Genomic DNA, 14,924 nt, shown 5'->3' with positions numbered 1-14,924 from the left:
CTCAAACTGGATAAAACCCAGAATTGTGCCACTGCCAAACCTGAAAGACAGAATTAATGGCTCTAAAGGCCAATGACCGCTGGCCACCAATCAAAATAGGAGGAAGCACTGTCAGCCAATAGGAAGCCAGTAGCAGTACCACGTTGTTCTTGGCCTGCCACAACAACACAGGAAGAGCGTGTGCGTCTGTCGGTAAAACAAATAAATAGCAGCTTCGTGGTGTCCGAGCGCTTAGTCCTGGACATGCATTATCAACTAACAGAGTTTATTTGAATGCTGACGTCATGGTTTCGCTCTCAGGCCTGAACGACTCCGTGCTGTTAAACGCAAACGTTGCGGCTTTAATAATAATCGCGTTGGCGCTGGTTGCTCTTTATCAAAAACAGCGGAATTTAAGATATAAAAACATTCCGCCAGGTCCGAAGCCATGGCCAGTGGTCGGAAACTTCGGCGGCTTTCTCGTACCGTCTTGTATCCTCAGAAAACGGATCATAAACCCCACTGATGGTTTGGCAGAATTGGCTAAAGATTATGGTAACATATACAGTCTTTTTGTAGGGAGTCAACTTATGGTGGTTCTCAATGGCTATGAAGCGGTCAGGGATGCCCTCTCAAACCATCCGGAGGTGTTCTCCGACAGGCCAGACATCCCTACCGTCACTATCCTGACTAAGCGCAAAGGTAAGCAAGTTTTTGTATTAAATTAAACAACTGTTATCGTATCGAGTAAGGCTATAACCGTGTAATAACCCATAAAAAAACTCTCGTAAAATCTAGTAATCAGATAAGCATTAGAATAGAGAGGTTTCACTGCCTTTGGTTAGTGTAATAAAGGTTGTTGTTGTTGTTGTTTTTAATTTAAGAGAATCCCAGTTCAAAAGAATTATTCATATGTCCACTGTGCATGCGGATACTTGAATAATGATCACAGAGACTAATTTTTTTAAATTACTATATACTTAAACTTGCAAAGTCCACAAATTTTCAATAGGGTGGAGGGATTTGTGAAGGTCGTTCCCGAGTCTTAATGTTAGCCTGTTTATTTTAGTCCAAAACCAGTTTTGAGGTGTGTTTATGATCTTCTTTTGGAGATCCCAAACACATTGAGTTTTTTGGAATGCCCAAATCTGTCCAAGTTTCAACCATCTACCTGTTGATTTGATGTGGAGTTTAAAAATTTGGAGATAAGCCTCCTTTTTCATTATTCCATCCACTTTGTGCAATGTAACAGTACCACTGACAGTAAAACAGCCACAGAGCATGATACTACCACCACCATGTTTGACAGCTGGTACAGTGTTGGAAAGCCTCACTGTCACGTTCATATGGGTATGTAAACTTCTGAGCACAACTGTAATGTCTCCTCCTCAGTGTTATTACATTACGCCTAACAAAAAGTAATTACATCCCGTGAGATTGGGTGCTAGTTGCTTTATTCAGAGAATGATAGAATATAGCTGAACAGTTGTGTTCAAATTGAAGTTTCTCTTTAACCTTTAGGATTCACTGGAAGTCTATTGCATTTACTGCAAATCTACAATTAATATGCATGAATGCACATTTGAACTTGATAAGCCTGTGACTTAAACAGGCGCTATTTACCACCCTAAATTCTACAAGCAGGATTGAGGGTCAGTCTAAGCAGGAGATTTGATAGTCTCCTCCATAACTTACGAGATGCGAGTTTTTAGATATTTTACAATTTTAACTCTAGTTAAGTAGCTAAAATAACAATGACATACACGCTGACATAAGTTGTCCTTTTTTTCCTGGTATAACTGAACTTCAGGGATCGTTTTTGCACCTTACGGGCCAGTATGGCGAAAGCAGCGCAAGTTCTGCCACACCACACTCCGCAGCTTTGGTCTGGGGAAGCTAAGTCTGGAGCCTTGCATCAAGGAAGGCCTTGCTACAATCAAAACAGAGCTGCTGCGGCTGAATGAGGAGTGTGGTGGCGCTGGTGTGGACCCAAGTCCACTGATTGGCAACGCTGTGTCAAACGTCATTTGCACACTGATCCTGGGTCAGCGTTTCCATCACGAGGATCGCGAGTTCCGCACCATGCTGGACCTGATGGCGCGAGGGCTGGAGATCTGCATGAACAGCCCGGCAGTCCTCATTAACGTTTTCCCGTTGTTCTACTGGTTGCCTTTTGGAGTTTTCAGAGAGTTGCGTCAGGTGGAAAGAGACATCACTGTGTTTCTTAAGAGGATTATTACAAAGCACCGTGCAACACTAGATGCCGACAATCCAAGGGATCTCACAGACATGTACTTGATGGAGATGCGGGCCCAGCAAGATGCTAGAGAGGAGGACAGCAGCTTCACAGAGGATTATCTCTTTTATATCATAGGAGACCTCTTCATTGCTGGCACTGACACCACCACCAATTCGGTTTTGTGGACTCTGCTTTATATGGTCATATACCCTGATATCCAAGGTAAAATCGGCAACAATCAGTTAAGTGCATCCTTTGCAAAGTGCATGTGTTTGTGAAATCAAATCATTTCATTTACACTCCACAGCAGTTTTGGGACCATCACATTCAGTGTCAGAAATATAGTTTTAAGTCTGATTTCACTGATTTGAAAGATGTGGATTTTGATAAATGACAGTATGCACACAGCAATTTGTCCGGAACATAATTGCAGAGGTAAAACCTTTTAGACCAGGGATGTCGAACTCCAAGCCTCGAGGGCCGGTGTCCTGCAGGTTTTAGATATCACCCTGGGTCAATACACCTGAATCAAATGATTAGTTCATTAACAGGCTTCTGGAGAACTTCAAGACATGTTGAGGAGGTAATTTAGCCATTTAAATCAGCTGTGTTGGATCAAGGACACATCTAAAACCTGCAGGACACCGGCCCTCAAGGCCTGGAGTTCGACACCTGTTTTTTTAGACCTTTTAGATTTACTGTTGAGATATTGACAGTGACAACATATGTAAGTATTGTGACTAAATTTTAGGTTGCCAAATAAACTTTTATGTGGGGGGCATTGGGAATCTTCCGCGGGAACCCACGTCTGGGACACTTCTTGGTTTCAAGACATGAACATGTCTGGCCTCATTGCGTATTTAACCACTTCTCCAATTGTTTCACGTGCACATAGATTGGCATGTGAAAATATGCATTTACTGCTGCATTTCACTACTTTTAAATGAATCTGATTGTCTTCAAGTTCTGCGGAATCAAACCGATTTTTTTTCCTGCTTTGATGTGATGTGGACTTCATCCTTAATCCTTCTTTTCTCCTCCTGTGTTGATTCAAGACAAGGTCCAGGCAGAGATTGATGAAGTAGTGGGCAAACATCGGGTGCCGTCTCTGACTGATAAGGGAAGTTTGCCTTTTACTGAAGCCACCATCATGGAAGTGCAGAGAATGACTGTGGCCGTTCCCCTGGCTATTCCTCACATGGCCTCAGAAACAACAGGTAAACAGTAACTGTGACCCTTAACCTCCACATAACCTTCATACAGATCTGCACATAACTGTTCAAGCCCCCTGGATCCACCCTAGCAGATGCCTGTTGCCAAATTTGTCTAATTCCCAAGCTCTAGACAAAGTGTTCTTCTTTCCTTTTTCAGAGTTTAGAGGCTACACTATTCCTAAAGGAACTGTCATTTTGCCCAACCTGTGGTCTGTCCATAGAGATCCCACTGTGTGGGATGATGCAGACAGTTTCAACCCAGAACGCTTCTTGGACAATGAGGGAAAGCTGCTCAGGAAAGAGTGCTTCATACCATTTGGGATTGGTATGCATTCTTACTTATATGATGCATATGAGTGAAACATAAACACTGATCCATAAATTTGATTTCTCTGTTGTGTCTCAGGTCGCAGGGTATGCATGGGTGAACAGCTGGCAAAGATGGAGCTGTTTCTGACGGTCACCAGCTTACTGCAGGCCTTCAAATTCAGGCTTCCAGAGGGAAAGCGTCCACCTCCCCTGCACGGACGGTTCGGACTGACACTGGCACCTTGCCCATTCACTGTGTGCGTGACTGCTCGCAACAGCGAAACTGACGTCCTGTAACAAGGAAACTGATGAAGGACTTTACAAAAAGTAGAAAACATTTTGATCTTATTCTCCTGGAGAAACCTGAATATTTAGGAAGTTTATAGACATATTTTTTTATTAGAGAAGGATTCTCCTGTTTGACTGAAATCCCAGATAATTTATTTTTTCATTACCATCTGGATTATGCGGATGATTTAAGCTGTTGCTGAGTGAACAGAAATTTGAAAAGTAATAACTGATATTGAGACTGCAGTACTAAGTGATGGCTTACCTCATTACTCATACCTCAAACATATAAATAAGGTCAGTATTGCCAGATGACTCTAATTTTAATAGTTATAAGATAATAACAGTATTAATATTTATCTTTTTATTGTATGATTTGATTTGCTTCATAGAAATTAGCAAGCATAAAGCAATGTGCAAAAGTCTTGAGCCACCCCCCATTTCATTATATTTTGGTAGGGAAATGGATGCAGAGATTTAATGAAATATGTAAAAATAAAGTACATGGAACAGCTGTTTATATGTAATAATGTAATGTAATTTGTACACTTCTAGCATCCTTGAAAGTCAATAATTGACAGGACCACATTTATTCTTCAACACAGTCTGAACTCTCTTTGGCAGCTTTCTTGTTATTTCTTTAAGTAGTCTTCACCAGTCTTCTCCAGGCCCCTTGAACGACATTCAGAGCTCTTCTTTGGATGTTTTTGCCTTTTGTTCCATTCTCTGTAAAGTTGTACATCTCTTTCGACAACCTCGTATTGGTGATGGTTTGAACTAAATATTTCAGATTTGTTGCCACTGATTTCCAGTCCAGTTCTTGTGTGATTTGTGATACGTGAGCCTGTTTCCTTTGTTTCTATTTCGTAAGAATGGCTTCTCGACAACCAGCATTCCACTGAGAACATTTCTGATGAGACTATGGCAAACAGTGGATGAAATAACTGATGTGCCGCATCCATCTCTCAGGTCCTGTGTCAGGTCTTAGCTGGATTTGTTTCCTAGTTCTTAAAAACATGACTTTCAGATACTGTTCATCAGATGTTTTTAGACCTGCTGCTTTATCGTTTGTCCTCAGTGTGTTCATTTGCCTTATTTTGTTTTTAAGAACACACTGCACACCATGCTAAGATATGTCAAATTTTAAGCTGATGGCTCTTTGGGAATCACCTTATTGATGGAAAATAGTATTTCTAATGTCTGTCAAACTCTTTTACCTTTTCAATTTTTCATAGATTCAGCTAAAGAAATGTGAAAAAATTATGTATTGTTAGTAACAAAGTGCCTAAACTTAGGAGAGAACCAATTTAAAATGTCTTTGTAATAAGTCGTCTATTACATGTAGCTAGATCACTGGTTCGTTGAATAAGTTAGATGCTGTCTTTTATAATTTAATGATACATAGGTGAGTGTTAGGTGGCTTAACAAACAAAGAAAAACACACATTCCACTGAAAAAGGTCGGGTATAGGAACTGTTTGCTTGAAAACCACAAACTCTAGCTCCTTGGAAGCAAAATACAAAGAAAAGAGGGCTGCCTCAAGACTTTTGCAATGTATTGTATTTATCTAAATAATTATTAAAAGAAATACTGTTTTATTTTTGTTGCAATGTTTTGAAAAATCTTAAGAACAAATCATGAAACATATGATATATTACAATGTTTAAGTAAATAATGTCATCATTCACATGAACGAATGACAGATGCACTTAATAAAGGACAAGACAACGGTAGCCTGATGTCAGTTGAATATGTCAACTTGTTACACTGAATTTAAGTCTGGACTCAGTAAAACACAATGTGTTTCTTCAGCAGGGATAATGGCTGCAAGCCTCACTGCATTATAGTTCATTATATATTAAATTGCTAGCTGGTGCCTTCTTTTGTGTGTTTTTCGTTTGCAAAAATTGAGAAATTTCACCCATATACTGATAAACAAAATGTAGAAATTATGAATGAATGATACAGACCGAGATCATTTCTAGTGTGAATAAACCCAGTAGATGGCAGTAATACAACTCTACGATTGCAAGCGGAACCGGCTGTGATCACGTGACCGCCAGCACTTCCGCTTACCGCAAAGCTCTTTGGAAAGACGCCGCGTCAACACAGTCGCCATATTAGGCAGGGACAATTGCTATTACTGATTAACACAATATAATTTTTAATATTTTTTTCTGACAGATAACTTTAATTAAAATGCAGAATTTATTTTTTATGGCATAACGTAGCTTTATACGGAGGCCCGTTTCCACCAAGAAAACCCCCAAAACTATTTGTTGTTATTACCTAGTTTTTTAAATCTTGAATTAATATAGTTGAAATTTAAGTTAAATCAAAAGTTTAAAATTTTAGGTCAAAATTTCGATTTACCAAGTTCATTGAAATTACAGTGTCTCTAACTAGTTGAATAGGATACCTAACTCGAAATTTTGAGTCATTAACTCGCAATTTCCGAATTAAGTTGGCAAATAATTAACAAAAAAAATAACAAATAGAAAAAATAAATAAAAATGAATAGCGGACTGGCAGTTTTGTGTGCGTGTGTGTGTCCCTTAACAGAAATGATCTTTACTTACTGTAATGGGTTACTTACCCTAATAAATCTAATTGAAGACTAAAATGTGCTAATATACTCAATAGACTTGTGAAATGTATTAACTGTTGCTTAGGTTTCGCATTTTTTATTTAAAAAAACAACCAGCAAACGCACAAAAATTTGACATCAAACTTCTGAAATCCACAGTCTGACCCCGGAGCAAGATGGCGGCGGTGCAGACGGATCTCACTAGTCCAGCTAGGGGGCTCCTGTGCGCTGATATTAGTGTGTCCTTCACTGTGGACCCGAGCTGACACCGGTCAACATGGCTTTCGCAGCTCCTCAGATCGTCAGAGGCTTCTCGTCTTCAGCTGTCCGAAATGTTGTTATTAAAAATGTAACGATCATCGGAGGTGGACAGATGGGTGCGGGGATTGCACAAGTGAGTAAGCGAAAAAGGAGCAGTTTGACCCGTGTTTAGCTAAGCTGCTAGTTAAGTTCAATGGGTTAAGGCCAATTTGGCTGTCTGCGTTATACTTACGTCTTAATCGTATAGTGGCACTGTGCAGGTTGTCTAGCACTAGTTATTCAGAACTTTTTATCGTGCTCTTTTATCGCCACTTACGCTTGCTTACAGGACACTAGTGCATGCAGAGTAAACACACCGCTTTGAATTTAAGCTGGTTGAAAATATAAAAATCAAAGTGGACTTTGACTCTGTGCATTAGAGTTTTTTTGCATTCTCTCATGTTTACTCTTAGCTGCGCTGTAGTTATATATCTTAAAATAAGGTATTGGGCTCAGTGCCCCCTGTTAGCAAGATTGTTCATAAACTGTTTAGACAGATTAAATACAACTTGGTGGAGAGCATGCAAAGACCCTATTACGTTTTTGTTTGATCACTTTCCTTTTAGACTCTGTATATGTACTTTGGTGATGGTTTTTGAGGATTTTTCATTTTTAAATTACACATCAAGGTCAGTAAAGTTACCATATAAAGGATCCTGGTGGCCATTAAGTGAACTTTATATTTGGGTCTAGTTGACAGGTGTTCAAGTATGTCTGCCTAGCCTAGTCAAACTAACACACAAAGAGTTTGAATGTGTCAGATTCAACCAAAAATGATCCCACGTTACTGGCAGCGTTTGGAACAATCTTGAAATGTTTTCTTTCTTTAAGGTTGCCGCATCAACGGGCCACTCTGTGACACTGGTGGACACATCTGGCGACATCCTCAAAAAGTCCATTAAAATGATTGAAGGGAGCCTTAAACGAGTGACGAAGAAGAAGTTTTCCGATAAGCCGGAAGTGAGAGGCTTTAGATTTACTGACAAAATGAGCAGCCAAATCAGCCACGCCATGAAATGTGAGCAGTTTCTAAAGAATGTTGTTTGGTTTGTTTCAGGCAGGTGAAGAGTTCATCAAGAAAGTTGTGCAGAAGGTGTCGACCTCGACAGACGCCGAGTCTGCCGTTCAGGGCTCGGATCTTGTGGTGGAGGCCATTGTTGAAAATCTAAAGATCAAGCAGGATCTTTTCAGTAGGCTCGACAAGTTGGCACCACCGTAAGCTGTACTTCAGTTCTGTTTATTTGTGTAAAGTGTAAAGCTTTTAGCTCTTGGCTTAGATCACCTAACATACAATGATCTGCAAAAGTCTTGAGCCACCCCTCATTTCTTTATATGTTGCTTCCAAGGAGCCAGACTTTCCTGTCATTTATTAAACTCTCAGTCTGGTGTTCAACTAACCCTGCAAACCCAAGAACAAGGAGACGTAGGGTTTTCAGATTCATACTATAAGTGCCTTTGACCTCAAGGTCGGAGAGGTCATGATTTGCATTTCAGCTAGTGGTGTTGGAGATCTTGTCAAAATGATGGAATTATGAATGCAGAAAAGTACCTGACTGGCACCAACTTCATTTTTCTGCATGGCAATGATCCCAAATACACTGCCGTGCAGTAAAAGCATACCTGGATAGAAAAATGCACAGTGAAACACTGTCATCGATCAGCCACATATTACTGTAGCAGAGTGGGATCATCTCAGGAGAGTACAGAACAAAAGGCAGCAAACCTCCAAAGATGAGTTTTGAGTTTCCTTCAAGAAGCCTGAAGAGCTGTTCCTGAAGAATACTTAAAGAAATGACAAGTAGTGTATGCACGTATGAAGACTTTTGGTGGCACAAATGTACTTTCATGGCAGTTTTTTTTTTTTTTTTTAAATTAAATATATAGCAAGTTTGGATCTATTTTCAAGTCCCAAAGGCAATTACGCAAGCAAACCTGATGACACTTCACACCCAAATCCAGCAAAACAAATTGGACCAGACTGATTTAAGATTGTGTGACCAGACTTTTTCATGGTTGTGTGCTGCCTGTCTTTTCTATGCTGACTTATCTCTCAGAGTGCAGCATCAGCTTGCACACTCTGCCTGAATGTGAACACCTTTCAGCACAGTCAGAAAGAGTTGTAGGATAGTGATCATTAAAGTGTTTACCATTAACCATCACAACGGCCAGTGAAGGAGGAATTATTCAGATGTATGCTTTAGGAAAAGCAGCAGTACCACCTTATAAAGAGACACCCCACTATAAATAAAATGTTGTAAATATTATAAGCAGATTTTAAATAAAGTATAAAAATTAAAAGAGAAAAATATTCTCCATTAGTGTAAGAAGCATGAGTAACTTCACAGACAGCTGTTTGTTTATCCATACTGTGTAATCAGTCAATAAATGCTTGTCTCCCAGCTTGCAAGGGTCTACTTTTGTTAAGAAGACTTGAAAATGCTCAAAAAATGACAAACTTTAGACTCCAATGGCTTGTAGTCAAGCCATTGTCCAGAGACAGTACCCAGCTGTAGCCACAAGATGGCAGTAATGTGCATAATGGACACCAACAGGCATCACGCCCAGACACTGCTTGCCTTCCTTGTAGTGACCATGTTTCAGATAAAGTAAGTTAAGCACCACTCTGAAGGGGAAATTGATGATGGCAATAAAAGGGCACATTTCTGCTTTATTAACTGATGTCTGTGATATGTGTTGATTTCTTTCTTTAGGCACACCATCTTTGCCAGTAACACGTCCTCGCTGTCTATCTGTGACATCGCCAGCTCCACCAACAGGCAAGACAGATTCGGTGGCCTTCACTTCTTCAACCCAGTTGCTATGATGAAGCTGGTAGAGGTAGGGTCTTTAAAAAAGAATAATAATTAGCATGCTCATTTTCTTTATTTACCGAGATACAACACAAATAAACATCTTCAAATACCAGGAACACTGTAACACTCTTATACATTTATATAATGTATAATTGGATCATATTGCTGAAGCTTGTTTGCAAGAACACTAAAACAGCCACTAACAGGAGTGTTTGATCTGTCTACGTATTTTTTGTATATTCTACATCATAATGTATGCAGTGGCATGCAGGCGCACAAGTCTTTATAGGATTACTATAAGTAGTCTATCCTATAGTAACGATAGTATAGTGATCCTTTAACTTTACCATAGTTATAGGATCACTATAACTTGGGAAAATTAGAATTAGAATTGCATTATTAAAGCAAAAGCTGCTAAAGTCTCCATCTTCCACAGGTGATTGGAACTCCAGCAACAAGCCAAGACACTTTGGATTCCCTCCTGGACTTCAGCAAAGTGCTTGGAAAAACACCAGTGTCCTGCAAGGTGAGGAGTTTTTGACTGACGCACATATAGCTGACGCAATAAAGTTCATCATTTTGTATCAGTGGCTCATGTTAAGGTCTGGGATGTGCTGTATTAGATGGTAACCAAACGGCTTGCACATGCTCAATGTATTGGATTGCTGGGGCCGTCTGTGTTAAATCTTAAAGTCTTGGTACCAGATACTGCAGGTCTGCTTCGGAGGTTGGTTCTGAGCTGCTGTGTTGACACAAGAAACATAACCTGTTTTCACTACACTGCACTAAACCTTGCCCAATATTACCCACAGAGCTATGAGGTTTGATCATAACATTCTTCGACTCCACCCATTAAAAAAAATGAAAATACTCAGACTGTCAGCGCTACTGTAACTTCGTGCAGCTCCTGACAGAGAACATTTGGCCCACACAACCTGAGCTGTGGTGTGTGCCACTGTGTTTTCGCCACTCCAGAAGCAAAGCTTCACTCACCACCCTCCCTACTCGCACAGCTTTGGCTTCCTGTTACTTCAGCCTCATCACCACGGTGAAATTCAAGTTGAACCAAATCCAGCATGCATAGCAGACACACAAGTGCCGACAGCAGCAGCTGGAAGTGGTGCAGAATTTATAGTTTCCCAAAATACTGTAAAACAAAATGTGGTTAAAATTCAGTAAATGACAATAAGGGATTAAATCATGTCAAGCCATTTGTTGACATGCACACTGTAGTAATGTGCATGTTTCATGAATCCAAGGCTGAATTTAACATGCACACTTATTTCGTGGACTTTTGTAGGGCTTGTCTACTCAAGAAAACTCAAAAAGTCTTTTTTTTTCTTTTTCTTTTTGTTACTACAAGTCTTATTCACCATCACCAAGCATGTTCATTCATAGGTTTAGCTATACCTAAGTGCTTTGTCTAACATTCACACACACACTCACACTTGGGGCATAAATAAAAGGATACATCGAGCCAGGAATTGATCCACCGATTGCAGATGACCTCCTCTACTCCCTGAGCCGCAGGTCACAAAAGTCTTAATGGAGACTTTTAGTCTTCCTTTTTCTGCACACATTAGTGATTTAACAGAGTACACGTGTGAACAACTCTGCTTCCTGTCTTTAGTGTGGAACTAAAACTTTAATCATGTTGAACCTGTCTTTATTCAGGATACCTCTGGATTCATTGTAAACCGTCTACTTGTTCCATGCATGATGGAGGCCGTCCGGTTGTATGAGAGAGGTGTGTATGCCTGTTGTTTCTACAGCTCCAAATGAACATCCTTCAAGCTTTTCATTGATTCCTGTAACTTTGTTGACATTCTGTTTTTCTAACCTCTCAGGCGATGCATCTAAAGAAGACATTGACATTGGTATGAAACTCGGCGCTGGTTATCCCATGGGGCCATTTGAACTTGCTGATTATGTAGGACTAGACATAGTAAAGGCTGTTATTGAAGGTGAGTAAAAATCCATAGACACTGTAGTTGTTTATGTGATTTTGATTAAACATGTGACGACCTGTGATGAGATGGGACCGTCTGTCTGTATGTCTTTAGCCTTCAAGACAAAGGATCCTAACAACCCCCTCTTTGACTCGAGTGACCTGCTGAACAAGCTGGTTGCAGAGGGCAAACTTGGCATAAAGACAGGAGAGGGATTCTACAAGTACAAGTGATCTCCTGTGAATGTGTGCATTCATCACTGAAACTGGCTCAACAACTGATCAGACACTGGAATAGATAAGTGCCTTTGCTGTGTGCATTAAAGAGTAACTGTGTTCTAAGTCAGCCTGTCAGTTTCCTTTCAGTGTCCAGCGAATTTTAAAGCTGAATAAATAGATTTTTAAAAACTTGCTGTCTGTTGTCATTTTTAGAGTGAGAGATATCGATGACTTATTGGATGTGCATGTCTCATATTTATGAGCATCAGTTCAAAAAGGAAAACATTTTAATGCTAATTGAAGAATGATGATATTGTTAAGATGAAGACTAAAATGTTTATTACCATACTTTTCAGTTGAAAGTGGCCACTCAGACTAAACTTGTGAAGTTGCTATGATGGATTCTTTCATACTGGACTTTCAAGTCAACTCAAGTAGCTTTATTGTCATTTCAGCCACGTGCAGTGGTACAGTGAAGCAAGACAGCCTTCCTCCAAGACCACGATGTTACATATAACAGACAATCAACACAGGACTACATAAAGTGCAAGTGTGCAAAAACTGCAAAAAACAAACAAACAGTGCAACACCGGACAGAACAGAACGATACAGACACAAGACAGTGGATTGTGCAAAAAGTAACTTAATGTATGGAGGTGTGTGTGTGACATTGTGCAGGTAATTGCTTGAGGTAGTGATGTGTATGAAGGTGTGTATGTGTGTGTCAGTTCAGTCATTGAGTGTTCAGGAGTCTGATGGCTTGGGGAAAGAAACTGTTTCGCAGTTTGGCAGTGAGGACCTGAAAGCCCTGGTACCTCTTGCCAGTAGGCAGCAGGATGGAGAGTGTGTGTGAGGGGTGCAGCGGGTGTGATAAGTAATAATAATAATAATAATAATGCATTGGATTTATATAGCGCTTTTCAAGGCACCCAAAGCGCTTTACAATGCCATTATTCATTCACGCTCACATTCATACACTCACATTCATAAGTGTCTGTCATTGAGGGTTGAGGGGCTCCAATGATCTCCTTAGCTGTTCTCACTATCCACTGTAGGGTCCTGCAATCTAGTACGGTGCAGTTACCGTACAGTGATGCAGCTGCTCAGGATGCTCTTGATAGTCCCTCTGCAGATGGTGGTGAGAATGGGTGTTGGGAGATTTTCTCAGCTTCTGCAGAAAGTAGACAAAATTGCACTTTCTTAATTATGGATCTGGTGTTGAGGGACCAGGAGAGGTTCTCCTCCAGGTGAACACCAAGGAATTTGGTGCTCTTCACGACCTCCACAGAGGATCCATCGATGTTAAGTGGACAGTGATCTCTCCGTGCTCTCCTGAAGTCAACAGTCATCCCTTTTGTTTTGTCCACGTTCAGAGACAGGTTGTTGACTCTACACCAGTCCGTTAGCTGTTGCACCTCCTCTCTGTATGCTGACTCATTGCTCTTGCTGATGACACCCACCACAGTCTTGTGATCGGCGTTGCTGCACAGTCGTAAGTCAGCAAAGTGAACAGCAGTGGGCTGAGCACACAGCCCTGAGGGACTCCAGTGCTCAGCGTGGTGGTGTTCGTGATGCTGTTACAGATCCCAACTGACTCAGGTTTTTCCGTCAGAACTTTAATGATGTATCCAAAAGACAAAGGTTTTAAATAAAGCTTTGTTTGCTAAAAAGTTCATAATATCATTTTAAAAGTTGATAGCATGAAAGTGTTGTTTTCACACGGTCTTTGACACTATTGCCAAAAATATTCACTCACCCTTCTAAATCATTAAATTCAGGTGTTGCAATCACATCCATGGCCACAGGTGTGCAGTAGGCGTGCACTGGCATCCAGACTGCTTCCACAAACATTTGTGAAAGAATGAGTCGCTCTGAGGAGCGCAGTGGGTTGGTACTCGTGCAACAAGTCCAGTCAGGAAATGTCTTTGCTAATAAATATTCCACAGACAACTATTAAGTGGTATTAAAACAAAGTGGAAGCAATTAGGAACAACATCAATGAAATGACAGATAAACCTTGTGGAAAAATTCCCAGAAGAGATTAATCTATTATAGCTACAAGGACTGGGCTGAGATCATAAAACCAAATTTAATCCCTATAGATTAAAAATGTGATGTCATTCAAGTTCATATGGGTGTGAAGGCAGGCAAATGAATACTTTTGGCAATGTAGTGTTCCTTGAAGTGTCAGAAAATTTGCTGGCAGGCATAATTGATAGTTAAAAATTATTTAATATGGTTTCACCGGAGAACCGAAAAAGGATCCCTTATTATTTAAGATTGAAAACATCAAAGCATCCTGGCAAGTCTTTTGTTTTGTTTTTTTCTTTCTGCAGAAAGTGGTTGCTTTGTGCACAGAACAATGAAATAAATTATAGAATGATTATTATTATAATGATTACAGTAACACTGCTTTTAATGTATTCTCTTTTTTTAGGTTTTGTGGTTTGTTTTAGTAACGGACATAAAGCCACTCAACCTTTGAGCAGAGTCTGACTGTGTCTGCCCTGACTGATGCAGAATTCATATGAATTCATACTTTTGGATCCTTGGATTCTCATTTATAGTTTGATTTACTTTTTTCACAGCAACTTTGGGAACAGAAACAGGTATCTGAGATGCTTTCAGACATTTTCTGTTATGACACCGGCCAACTCTCATTAGAAATAAATGCTCATAATGTGCAACTTTGCTCTGCACACACAGGAATTACATCATGCACACTGATGAAAGAAAGACATCTGACTTTTTAATTCTACTTTTGTTTTGGAAGTTGGATGAATAAAATAAACTATTCACAGAGGGGACATTTTGTGTGAAGGAACTATTAAATTATTTTTGAATAATTTAATAAAACATGCTTGAAAGACAGCTCAAGACTTTTGCACAGTACTGTATAGGCTATTCCTACAACAAAAAATATTCTGGGAGCGTGAGTCACTGATAAGTTCAAAGCCATACTCTGGTGAGAAAGGTGTTAAGAATAGAAGAAAGCTTTGAACACAGCAGTTCAGTAGTAACTTTTTTC

The 14,924-nt window shown here is 40.0% G+C and overlaps 2 protein-coding genes across 3 annotated transcripts; both read left to right on the top strand.

Annotated features, from left to right (window-relative positions):
* The first annotated feature begins 162 nt into the window (after nucleotides 1-162).
* Nucleotides 163-5,762, top strand: LOC116330075 (cytochrome P450 2U1). Of its 2 annotated transcripts, none has more exons than XM_031752264.2 (5): nucleotides 163-681; nucleotides 1,790-2,440; nucleotides 3,274-3,435; nucleotides 3,590-3,757; nucleotides 3,839-5,762. In XM_031752264.2, exons 1-5 carry the CDS (start codon nucleotides 285-287, stop codon nucleotides 4,036-4,038), a joined length of 1,578 nt encoding a protein of 525 aa, XP_031608124.1. In that variant the 5' UTR covers nucleotides 163-284; the 3' UTR covers nucleotides 4,039-5,762. The 2 variants fall into 2 exon arrangements, with proteins under 2 accessions (XP_031608124.1, XP_031608125.1); XM_031752265.2 differs by having other exon boundaries at nucleotides 3,654-3,757; nucleotides 3,839-4,030.
* A 1,058-nt stretch (nucleotides 5,763-6,820) lies between these two features.
* Nucleotides 6,821-11,931, top strand: hadh (hydroxyacyl-CoA dehydrogenase). Its single transcript, XM_031752280.2, has 8 exons — nucleotides 6,821-7,010; nucleotides 7,748-7,876; nucleotides 7,974-8,131; nucleotides 9,628-9,754; nucleotides 10,166-10,255; nucleotides 11,404-11,476; nucleotides 11,577-11,693; nucleotides 11,793-11,931. Exons 1-8 carry the CDS (start codon nucleotides 6,894-6,896, stop codon nucleotides 11,909-11,911), a joined length of 930 nt encoding a protein of 309 aa, XP_031608140.1. The 5' UTR covers nucleotides 6,821-6,893; the 3' UTR covers nucleotides 11,912-11,931.
* The last annotated feature ends 2,993 nt before the right edge of the window (nucleotides 11,932-14,924 follow it).

The sequence above is a fragment of the Oreochromis aureus genome, linkage group 6 (assembly GCF_013358895.1).
Source record: "Oreochromis aureus strain Israel breed Guangdong linkage group 6, ZZ_aureus, whole genome shotgun sequence".
Taxonomy (NCBI): domain Eukaryota; kingdom Metazoa; phylum Chordata; class Actinopteri; order Cichliformes; family Cichlidae; genus Oreochromis; species Oreochromis aureus.
Note: the sequence above shows the minus strand (reverse complement) of the source record. Positions and strands in the feature narration are given on the sequence as shown.